Genomic DNA, 13259 nt, shown 5'->3' on the forward strand with positions numbered 1-13259 from the left:
TATTGCTATGGAACCTCCAGCGGCCTGCTCAAAAACATGTTTCCTGCTCATCTTACTTAAAAATGGAGGGGAGAGGTAGAGTGGAACTCCACTCAGCCGTGAAAAGTGCTGTTTCTCGAGAACCAAAACAAATATCGATATTTTGCTCATCTCATGTTTGTGTCATTATCTGTAAAATGAATGGATTTAAAACGTTTTTCATGTCAAAGTGGAAATGTCCATTATGCCAAACGCTACTCAATTGTGCTAGAACATAATTATTATTACTTTTACTACATTACTATCTTTAGATGGCTGTATTTTATCTCACCCCAAAATCTATTTCTATTTTAGTTATTTTACGTTGCTTTTGTGCCTCTACGGGTAAGTACGACAACAAAGATGAATGAAGAAGTGATGAAATGGATGAAGTGACACAAACACAGTGAAATGTCCATGCCTTACTAGGTAGTACCTCTGACTTCGTAGCGTGGTCAAATTATTTTATACATGTATGTATGTATATATGAACCGGTGAGACCAAGAACGGAAAGATTCCACTTTTTGAACAAAATGGTTGAATACTTCGAATACATATCAGAACTAAAATATAGGTTTTAAAAACAAACCACTTATGGAATATTGTTACTATGGTTATGATGAATAAGTTTGTATTTGTAAGTTAATTCATCTGGCTTCTAGTTTTGGTTGCTATGAATTTTATTTTTTTATTTAATGATGATGATGTTTGAAGAGTGGACGCCATGGTACCATTGATTGGCCTGCACGTTCTTGTGATTTGCTTTGTGGGGAATTGTTAAGGATATGGTATACTCATCAACACCAGCAGATTTGGATGCACTGAAAGACAAAATTATCAATGCGTTTCATGTCATCAACAATGATACAAGTTTACTGCATTGTATCTGCAATTCTGTTGTTGATCATTGCACACAATCTTTGCAAATAATGGAGGACACTTTGAACAAAACCACTGAAACTGGAATTTTGTGTATCTACTTGTATTTTGTATGTATACTTGACTTTTGTGTATAAACTTGAATTTGTGTATGGGTAAACTGACTTTTACACCACCTGGTATCATTAAAATTGCTGACAATTTCACCAATACATTTCCTATAAATAACCTATAGGTTTGTTCACAATTCTGCTATTTTGTTATTTTTATGAATGCAAGCATGTAAATCATATTCTCTGGTTTTGTAAAGTACATGTTTAAAATATGAAGTTTCTTTTCCAAATCAAAACCTAACTGTAATTTCCTAATTCCACACTTCATGAAACATTTGTAATTTCACACGAAATCAGTAGAACATCTGCCGTTATTATCAGAAAAGTTTATCTGCCAGCTTTAGATTTTATTTTTATGGAGTTTATAAGTTGATTGATTATTTTCTTTTTGTTCCCCATGCATACAGCACCATGTCATGAAGGCACATTTGGTGGATGTGGAAATAGGGTCCCACACATTCTCGATCTTGGCCATTTTGGAGGCAATGTGATCAGCATGCTCCGGCTGCCTTTATACCCCCAGGTACCCATTGATTTGAGGCTGGGTGAGCCCCAGAGCCACTTTATGCAGGCACAATGCCAGAAAAATCTGACCTTAGATCACTGAACCCGGGTCTCCCGCACAGCAGTCAGATGCCCTATGAACTAGACTACCATGGCTCTCTTATGAAAAAATGATTTACAGATGGAATGGGTTCTAAATTTTCTTTAATCTCGGTAACACCAAAAAATGTTGATTAGTGGTCGAGTAAAATGAGAAGCTAAACTATTTTTTCAGTCAAGATTTTGGCATTTCTGGTTAGTTCGGTGTAAGACTTCTGTAAACTTTATCTACAGTCTGTAACATTCTTATTCGTACACACGGATTTTAAAAGAAAATGCTTTAATATCTGAAAGGAAATACACTCTTTTGAAAATGTTTCTTTACAATTCAATAACTAATATCATTAGGAACATAAAATCTTACCCAAATTCTGTATAACCAATGACAATAATAAATTAAATGAAACTGAAAGAGAAACATGCCATTTTTTGTACAACTTTTCTATTCGTACACTTAATAATATAAAAGAAAAAGTACATTCAGAGCAAATTAACGGACAGTTCTAATACTTTGATGCGTATCCTTTGGCTTTAATTACTGCTTGACACCTGTTCTTCATAGAATTAACCAGTTTCCGACATGTTTCAGAGCTTATTTTATTCCACTCGGCTTGCACAACAGTTTTCAACTCTTGTTTGGACTTGGCACCTGCTTTATGGACTCGCCTTTTCAAAATTGCCCGTAAATGCTCAATGGTATTTAAGTCTGGACTTTGAGCTGGTGTTTGTAGTAGTTTGGGCACATTCCATATTAGCCAATTCATGTTAACTCGCGCCTTATGCTTACTGTCATTGTCTTGTTGGAATCTGTAGATAGGCGGCATGTCCATTTTTTGGGCACTCTGCTTTACATTGTTCTTCAATGTGTCCAAATAGACATATGCATCCATGATACCATGAATAAACTGGATGGTACCAACACCTTTGGACGACATGCAGCCCCAAATCATTAATGACCCACCACCGTGTTTAACTGTTGGAACTGTGTTAATGTGATCATTGTCTTTATTTGATTTTCTCCAGACCCTATTTATCCCATCTGACCCGTATATATTAATCTTGGACTCGTCTGACCATATGACACTATCCCAAAATTCCTGGTCCTTGTGGATGTGCTCTTTTGCGAATGAAAGTCTATTCCTGCGATTCACCTTATTTACATATGGCCTCTTTCGTGGTATTCTGCCATGATATCCATGCTTCCACAAGGCACGTCGGACAGTTTGATCGGACATCATCTTGCCAGCAACATTTTCTACTAATGGTCGTAACTGAGGAACACTTAGTCGGGGGTTTTCTCGCACTCTTTTAAAATAAAGCGTTCATCACGTTTATTCAACCGTCTCTCTTTTGGTTTTCTCGGCACATTCTGTGTTGAACCTTCCTCTCTAAATTTGTTTACTATGTATTGAACTGTGGAGTGTGATTTATTGATTGTTTGTCCAATTTTTCTTAATGAATAACCTCTGAGGGCCAAATTTATAATAACATCCTTCAGATCGGAACTAAGTTCCTTCACCTTGCCCATTTCGAACACGCTGATAGATAGACAATAGGCCTACAACAATACCTACGCCAGCATTCCACTTGATGGGGAGCGCACCTGCATGTTCAAACTTCGGGGAACACGCCTGTATGTTGAAACTTGTTACGAAGTTGCAAACTGCACGAAATCGCCCGAATAGCGGTGGCACTGTATGCGAGGAAGATTGAAACTCTTGCCTGTACGAATAACAATGTTGCATGAAACAGCATCTTTTTCTCTTTTCACACAAATTATATGCTCTGTTTATACACTTTGAACATACATTTTTATTGACATTTGTTGGTGAAACCTTCATTAACATTAATTTCCAGATATATATATGAAAATGATTATATTTACTAGTAGATATGACATTTTTTCCCTCGGAAATTCTATGTGTACGAATAACAATCCTACATACTGTATATATCCTTGAAACATGGTCTCATTTTTATTGGAGGGTTAGGTTTGCCATTCTTTTGTACATTTCCATTTGCATACATATACACAGGGAGGGAGGGGGTATAGTTTGAGTCTCCCTCATATTTTCACTTAGGAATTTGGTGTAGAAAGATGAAGTATTTTCAAATCAAACCAGAAACATAATCCCATGCAATAAGAGAGAGGAGGGGGGGGGGGGGGGTCAGTGACATTAGTTGTGCACATTGTAGGACAACTGAACAAAGACTAACATTGACTGCAGAAGTTTATTCTAATGTTGCATCAACAGTGTTTCTTATGTTACTCAATATTTGTAAATATATATGTGCATTCCATTTGTAAGTGTGTGTAGTGAAAGTTTAATTTAAGAAGAGAGGTGACATGTTGTTTAGATTCAGCTGTCCATTACTTGGAGCAAATATGAGTTCCCTTTCTGCATCAGATATATGACATGTATATAATTATGGCTAAAATTACTTAAATGTACATTGAAAAGAGATTTTCGAAAGGGGTCTGGACCCACCCTAAATATGGCTCTGTTTTGTATGCATCAATACACAGTTTGTCAAACAGTGAGTTTGAATGTAATTTTTGTTTTCCTGAGTGAACTTTCATCTAATCCCCTCCCCCCTCAATCACATATGAGACTTATCTTATTTTGAGTTTCTCTTCAGGGCTGTTCAAAGTACTTGTCTTCACTGATTGTGTCGAATTCATTTCTTGTTTGCAGGTTTATTTCTTTTTTTAAAGTCTTCTATGTTTACAATAAAAAGTGCTTTTCAATCTCACTGTCCTTTTTCATAGCTATTGGCCATGCAATAAGGGATAAATGACACATGTTTTCAACTGAATGTTATGTAATGTAAAACAGGTTTTAAGTGGGGTTGGTTCTTTTGGCAATCTTTTGTAATTAAGAAGGCTCTTTGGAGTCTTATGTAATTTTATTGATTAATTTGGGAATTCTGTGTTTTTTTTTTGTTTGTTTTTTTAAAATGTCAGTTATGGAAAGAATAACACCAAAAAATTCACATCCTTATGTTTATATAAAATGAGAAATTTCAAAACCTGCAAATTTAAAATGAATTCACTTAAGCTCCTCATTTCTGGTTTCCATTTTCACAGCTGGCGTAGAAGTTTAGAATTAGTTGCCTACAGTCATGTCAATGGCCAGCACTAGGAACCAGTCATGGAAATCCCAAATAGTGTGATCTGTCACCTTCCGCAAAAGAAGTCTTCATCTGAAAGGTTGAATACCTTTGGACATACAATATCTCCTGGTTTTCAGTTGTTTTATTAAAACAAATCCTCTGTTTTCTATATATGTGTGGAGGTTTTGATTTGATTTTGCTGTACACAGCAGAACCTCGATTTTACATTTTTCAGTGGACCAAGCTCAAAAAACTTAAAATACAGGACAATTTGATGTTGTTTTGCTACATTGGGACCATCAAGATTGAATGTACAGTAGACTGGCGATTATCCGAGCTAATTGGGACAGAGACTACCTCGGATACGGAAAAACTCGGATAATACGGAGATAATGTGCTAATAGGTCGTAAATGACGAAACAACACTTAAAACTGTATAGTAATTATTTATTACTAGTACAACGTAAATGAGAAGATTACTTTTTCAAAAAGTCTTTCATAGTTTTTTGGACTAACCTCTTTCCTCTCTTCGACATGGTGATGTAACGTCAACGCTGTAGGGAGAGTAGATGAAGCGGCGTAGACTGTTCTTGCTGTTCAATGTAGGCTATAGCAGCTTCGATCGCCATCAGTCCCTCAGAATGTGATATTTTCGGGGTGCTCTCATCGGTGACGTGCTCCTCGTAATTTTCTTCAGGATTGTTGACCATATCAACAATAGTGTCGTCATCCAGCTCCATTTGTTGATCTTGGTTACACCACTCGAGGACGTCTTCATTTTCGATTGGCTTTTCCACTGGAAACTAGCTAGCTGGACGAGTTACACATTTTCATTGTCCGATCCCGGCAAAGTTTCGTTGGATTTCTCCATGATATTTGAAGTGTTGAGTTCTTAACTTCATCCCACGCCATTGCAATCCAATATGAAACATCTTTCAGAGTTATTTTTTTCAGAGCTTCCATTACATTTATCCCTTCATCCAATCTGGAAATCTACACCTGAAGAAGCCTCCGCCGGTAGTTTCTTTTCATAGTCTCAAGACCCCTTGATCCAGGGGCTGTATTAGTGAGGTCACATAAGGTGGCAAGAACATGGCTTTAATATCGCCGCTACAAAGTTCGTTGGCATCCGGGTGTGAAGGCACATTGTCCAACAACAATACCACTTTTCTAGGAAGCTTTTTTCTTATTAGAAACACCTGAACCACAGGAACGAATTCCTTGAAAAACCAGTCATTAAAAGATGTGATGTCCATCCACACACTTTTTTTTTATTTCTGTACATGGTGGGAAGACAATTGACATTAACCTTTTTAAAAGCTCTTGGGTTTTTTGACTTTCCAATCAGGAGGGGTCTTAACTTAAGGGAGCCAGATGTGTTAAAACAGGCTAAAATGGTCACTCTTTCCTTACTCTTTTTGAACCCAGGAGAGTTTTTTTCTGATTTCGCTGCCAAAGTCTTGCTAGGAAGAATTCTGAAGTTCAGCCCTGTCCCATCACAGTTGAAGATTTGATCCGATATCAGTCCGTCAAGCAAAATAACTTATTTCATTTTTGATTGAAATTCAGTAACTTCAGATGAATTAGATGACAATTTTTCCCCAGTAATGTTGAGCTGTCTAATGCCGTATCTCTTTTTTCCATCTGTCCACTCATCCATCGCTCGCGGTAAAACCTTCTTCGCCACCCTTAAACTTTTTTTAAAATTCTATTGCCTTACCTTGCACCATAGGACCACTTCCTGGACTTCCCTCACCTCGCAGATGTGAAAACCACAGAAATAAAGCTTCGGACATCTGCTCATATTCACCTTTCTTCATCGTTTTCTGCGCTAAACCACTGCCCCCACTCACACTTTGACTCACCCACTTTTCAATGTCCTTCTGGTTATGTCTCCAATCTCCAACAGTCATTTCCCCAACTCCATAATCAGCAGCAACCTATTTAATAGACTCACCTTTATCCAACCTTTTTATTGCGTTGAATTTTGTTTCCAGAGAAACCACACACCTTTTCCGTTTGCCACTCATACTACATTACTCGCTTAGAATAGACCTACACAGATTTAAACACCACTGTTAACAATCAGATACACCCACCGACAATGTAACAAACACGTGCAGCGTGGATGGTGACTTGACTCCAACTTACTAGTAAACAAACAGGAGGTGCGTTATGATGCGCGATGTTTTCCAACCACTCCCTCGGTTAACCCAGAGCCTCGGTTAATCGGGACTCGGTTAATCGCGAGTCTACTGTATAAGGTAAATGCACCAGTGTTCGACCGCTTAGTGACGAAAATCATTGTTTTTATGTTTTACGTTGGAATTTAAATTACGGTATTTTACTTAAAAATAAAATTCCATCATAGAAAGCAAAACATCTTTTAACATTTCAAAGAATTTATTTCTTTCATTGCAAATTGTGGTCATAACTTTTTTTTTAAAATGTGCAGAAAATGTACCAGTATTCGACACCCCCCACGCTAGTAATCGGTATACCATGTCCCAGTAATCGACACCCTTTCTACTTTCTTGAAAAATAATACAAGCCTTTTAAAAAGTGAAGTAAAGCGTTGCTACATGCATGAGGATATAAAAGACTTCTTCAAACAGAAGAAAATACATTTTAGGAGCTTTTGAGGTTCTTGTATGCCAGAAATGACATTTTCTAAAACGAAAATCATAAAATTCCAAAAAAGTTTAAAATATACACAAAATCTTAAGTAAAATTAAAGCTACTTAACTGGGATAATATTTTCAAAATTATACAGAATTTTCGTCCCTTGTTTCACAATTTCTTTAACTTCCACAATACACTCTATGTCCTTAAAATTTACCAAAGGAACATTTTTCATTTTTTGTAAACACAGTTTTTGACATGTAGTTACATGTACTTTTCAGACAGTTAACTATAGTCCCACTGTCCATCCCTTCCTGCACAACAGCCCAAAACTTGAAAACAGTGGTCGACCTCTTTTAGTTTTAAATGTCAGCCATATTGCACGGAGTCAACAGCAACATCTAAACATATTCACCAACTAGTTCTAGTAATCGGCAGGGGGTGTTTGAACTGGATCCGAGTGTCATAGGAAGCTGAATGTTAGACCTGACTCATTTTCACTCCATATTTACTGCTCATGGGTAATGTGCACTAGTTTTATTTAGTGTGCCCAGTGTTCGACACGTGCATCGCACTTTGGAGCACTCATAATATGTGTCCCAATGTTCGACATAGGGTTAATAAATTCACTAGTCAATGTCTTCAGTTTTAAACTCTCAAAAAAATTAATGCATATACAAGCACATTATATTGAAGTAATGGTGAAAACAAATAAACAGAAAACAAAAGTCAAATAAGTTACACTTGCTTCTAATAAAATTGACAAGGAAACCAAGAAAACAAGTCAAAATTTGGCATACCAGCAATGTTACCCAGATAACAGACGACACTCTCCTTGTTGAACCAGCTATCGTTCACAGGACAGAAGTCTGGAGTTGTACAGTGTTGCCAAATATGTTCTCATATTGCTAGGCTTGTACATTGCCTTGTTTCTTGACTTTTAACAATGACATGTCGATTACTGGTACATGGTCGAGCTTTGGGGCATTTACCTTAATGCGGGAAAATGTAAAATCGGGGTTCCACTGTGTTAATATTTAAATGCATGTTATATGGTTTTCATTTTATCTTGGAGATAACAAAGAAATAAATAATATTGAAAATATTGAATAAAGAATATTGGAAAAGTAAGAAATGTCAGAAAGAGAAGATAAAAAATGAACAAGTGAAAGTAGATGAGAATGCACAAAAGTCCATAGATATATTAGGCACAGTCAATAAATAACTGGATTAATGGCGTAAAAAAAGCTAAATAAAGTGACAGAGCGATGACTTACGGGATATGTACGCCAGGCTGGGGTACGCCACATATCTGCGAGATGAGTTCCAGACCGGATCGCTAGGTGGCAGCATTGGCAGAGAAGGGAGGTTGTGTATGTGCAATTTGCCTCCAAGGAGCCAGTCAGTCATTCAGCAAGGTGAGTCATGGCGTTCACAATGTCAGGTGCCACAAAGGAGGTTCAGCGATCCATGATACAGTTTTTGACGGCAGAAAACAACACACCAGGGAATATTTACGAGCGTATGACTGCTGTGTATGGTGGTGAGTGCATGTCCTGAACACAAGTGTACAAGTGGGCAGGTCGGTTTCGAGCAGGACACACGAGAGTATCTGATGCGGCACGTAGTGGGCACCCTAAATGTGCCATTACGGATGAGTCCATTTCTGCCATTGATGACCTCATATGGGAGTGTCGGGGGATTAGTCTGAACCAGATTGCAACCGAACTCTGCATTAGTCATGGTACAGGAGACACTATTGTCAATGAACACCTTCAATACTGGAAGGTGTGTGCAGCCTGCGTGCCACAGATGCTCACAGAGGAGCAAAAGGCTACACGGATGGGGAAGAGTCTCACGCATCTCCTGTGGTATTCGACAGAGCGCGAGGGTTTCCTGGAGAGCATTGTGTCAATATACGAGATCTTGCTCAGCCGGTATACGCCAAAGAGTAAACGTGACAGCAAGGTGATGCTCATGTTTCTCTTTGATCGTGATCCACTTCTCGGTCGCTTCCTCCGGCAGGGTGAGAAAATGAATGCTGGTCTGTACTCTGACATCTTGCGAAACGAGGTGAGACCTACAATCAGGTGCAAGCGCCGCAGCTTCTTGTCACGAGATTTCATCCTACTGCAAGACAATCCACATCCCCACGTTGCTGGACACACTATGGACATGATCGCACAAAAGGGTTGGGAATGCTTAGATCATCCCCCCTACAGGCCTGACCTATCCCCATGTGACTTTCATCAGACGCACAACTGCAGGAGGCAGTCTTCCATTGGTGCTCACAGCAGCCACAGGACTTCTGGGACAGGGGCATCAAAAATCAGGTGAAGCGGTGGGATGCTTGCCTGTACAACGCAGGAGAGTATGCCGACCAGTATTAAAAGGTAAGTCCGTTCAACATTCATTCCGGTTATTTATTGACCATACCAAATACATATATTGATGTATTTTGCAGGGAAGAAATTTCTGAAAAATGGCAAGAGCTTACAAATGGTAATTTTTACCTAGTGTATGACGCTGGTACAAATGATCTTCATGTACACTGGTGTTTCTCTAATAAATCTGAACAAAAATGTTTAGGTGAAGCATGCAGCACTGTTAGGAACATTTTTCACCCCAGTGAAGTGTCACTTGTTACTATAGGATCAGCTCAACCATTCGATCACATCATACTAGGGACTGAAATATTTATAAATTTTATTTATTTCCAAGTGGCATGTGTCGCTTTACCCTGCTGCCAGCAGAAACTCATGGAATTTTTGTTATCTTTTGTGGTGTTAATGACATCACTTCTACCTCAGACATATTTCCTAAGCAAAAAGCTGTTTCACAACTTGAAAATAACAGAAAAGGACATCACATTTTTACATTTCATTTTGAAAGCATGTTATATTTATTGTCACATGAGAGTATGTGAACAATTCAGAAGAACTTTAATAATTTTACATTAAATGCTTACCTGTATCTGTACCCAATATGAGCAAATTTGCATATAGCACCACTACTGTCGGATGGGACTTCAGTGCTGGCATTGTGTTATACTCTACGTAGTTCTTCCCTCCTACAGACACATACATCATGTATTTGTCTGCAAAGATAAGGTTAACATCCATTAAAATATACTCACAAGTCACATATCTCCCACTTTTGGATTATGACGATGATGAATGATGATTAGGTTAAAATGACGTAGGGACACTCACAAAGAACACCCATGCCTAGGCTGGGACTGAAACCCAGGAACATTGATGGCAAGATTGCAAGTTGACCACTTAATGTGCTAGGTCACAAAAATAAAATAAAATACATTACAATACATTTCAATAAAAATGTTAAGTTTTCCATACAATAAATAAAATTTCTGAATTCATATAGGAAAACTATGTGATGTGAGATCATATTTCTTAGTACAATTTTTGATACCTGATGGAAACATGAATAGTGTTTTGCAAATGTAAGTACAAAATAATAACTTAGGTACTACATGTGAAATAAATAAACCTTATCATCTAGCATAAGATATGACAAAATCATAGCCTTAAGTCTCGGCTGGATCTTTGGCTAATGCAACAGCAGCTGTTTTCAAAATTTCTACTCCTTTCGAAAAACTGCTGTAACATTCCAAAATCTGAAAAATTACATGCGCTTAGAATTCCTTCTAGAGCATTAACGTGGATCTTCTCAAAACTATTGAGAATATCTAACTTGAAAATTGGCGACTGGCAGAATTGCGCAAGTGCCACATATGGGAAAACAATGCGAGAGCAGAACAAAAGTTGCTGGTTTCCACGCACTGTGTGGAAAAGTCAACAGGGCTGCGTTGCCTAGTTCAGGCGTCAGACAAGTGTCTCTCTAATGCAATTTTGTGTCATCCCTGACCTTTCGAGTAAATACTGTCAGTTTGTATCACATGGCTTACAAAGACCAACTCTGCAACGAGATCTTTAATTTTCTTAAACCTCCGAACACACAGGGTTGTGCTCCAACATGGCAACAGTGCAAACTTCTGATATCTGCCTAATTTCATGGCCGTGCGTTTAGGCAAGAGCGAAAGCAAGCCACAAGAAGATTCAATTGAAAACTCTAGAAGTATATATAATTTTGGAATATCATAGTGGTTTTTCGATAGGAGAATAGGAGAAGAAAATTCAAAAATAGCTGCCCTGATGTCCGCCAAAGGTCCTGCTGTCTTAAAAGTTTAAAAAAAAAAAAAATGTGACAGAAATTGTTTTAAAATGTATAACTAGTAACACTATTACAAAATTTAATCATTACTAGAACTACAGAAAAAAAATCAAATACTTATCTTCTCTATTATCAAGAATATGTAGAATATACTGTACAATCCAATTTACACACAAGGATCCTATTGGTTCAATAGTTTGCATGCTCCCCAATAAAAATGCAAATGTTATTTTTTTTATACTGCACATTGGTTATCTTATATTTCTGAGAAAATGAAACAGATTAGATAACAAACATACTTGTTCCAAACAGTATTTGTTTTTTGTTTCTTTTTTGTGTTTCTGTATGATTCTGTATTCTTGGGTTTCTTCCATGGTTCTGTGTAGTTTAAAAGAGCCAACAAGATTTGAACTTTCAGTCCTCCCCCTTCCGACGAGAGAGGAAGTATAAATATGGCCTCTGACAGAGGACAGAGAGAGAGTGCTTATGAACCGGATAGCAGAAGGGAGTGATCTTCGGTCTCCAGTGGCCTCCCATGAGAAAGAGCATCCCGAGGTGGTTCCGCCGATGTTAGCTTCCACTTGGCAGTTCTGCCATGGGGCTCAAGTTAGAGGAATGTAAATAATGTAAATTAGAGAATTATTGGAAGAATCCAAGCCTTGTTTTGTTGAATTGTAAATAAATGTATAAAGCCCATTTCTGCGATTTTTCAGCCATCACCCTGCAACATTAAGTCCGTAAGTTCTTGCCTGTGATTGATTCTTTGGTTCCGAGCTCTCTGGTGAGGAATGGGATGGGAACCCAGGACTAATGAGCCTATTTAGTTGTTTATTTGGGGTTTTCCTGCCAGAAGTGGCCCGGTAAGGGTGGAGTGTTGTGGAACATACTTTCCTAAAGATTGAAATCCACACCCAGTGGCTTGCAGCACATTGCTGTCTACAACTGCTGTGCAATAAGATGGAAGACGGGGATAGCTTGCTGTGAATTAAGGACAGGCTAAAATTGCACGGCGTCTCTTGTGCACGTGTGTTGTAACCACCTCTTTCAAATTCCAACTGCTGGATGTCATGTTTTCTTTGTTGCTGAATTGTACTTGTACTTGTGTCAAATTATGTTGCACTTTTGCTTATAACCTTGAGAATAGCATTGAAGAATTGATATACACATTTGTGGAAATTCTTTAAGAGGATTTCGCAGTTAGTGATGATTTCGAATCTGAAGAGAAAGTTTCTAGGTTATTTTTCATTAATTATTTTCAATAGCTTTTATTACAATGTAAAAGTTTTTCTTTCCATGTCTACCAAAATGACAAATCCAAAATTCTTTCCTTTTTCTTGACCCTTTTTCCTCATTTATTTAATACTAAGGTATAGTTGGAAATTAAGAAAACATATTTTTGTTGAAGGTAAAAACCCCTTCCACAAGGCTGGTTAAGATGAACACTGAGGCTGTACTTTAACAAAAGATTTAGACTACCTTTAATTATTAATGCATGTAAAAATTAATGCTTCAGACTTCATCCTGGATGGGGAATGGCCACATTATTTAATAATTTTACAAAACTTCACGCTTTCAAGAATGTTATTCTTAAGAAACAAAGTGAACAAATCTTAACCCTTAGTACGCCGCGCGGTCTGACGAAAGTAAGCCCAGTGTCGCCGAGGCTTTGAGCGGGAAATTTGAATTCGTATACATAATGGAGAAAAATCGTAATA

General features: G+C 37.8%; 1 protein-coding gene across 1 annotated transcript in view; it reads right to left on the reverse strand.

The window, feature by feature from the left end:
- LOC145978154 (uncharacterized) overlaps positions 1-13259 on the reverse strand; it is a 45494-nt gene that overhangs the window by 2759 nt on the left and 29476 nt on the right. The window contains exon 10 of the mRNA XM_083110596.1: positions 10319-10447. Coding sequence (XP_082966722.1) covers positions 10319-10447 — 129 coding nt within the window. The remainder of the gene's footprint in view (positions 1-10318; positions 10448-13259) is intronic.

Source organism: Lepisma saccharinum, chromosome 1, assembly GCF_977018435.1.
Source record: "Lepisma saccharinum chromosome 1, izLepSacc3.1, whole genome shotgun sequence".
NCBI lineage: Eukaryota > Metazoa > Arthropoda > Insecta > Zygentoma > Lepismatidae > Lepisma > Lepisma saccharinum.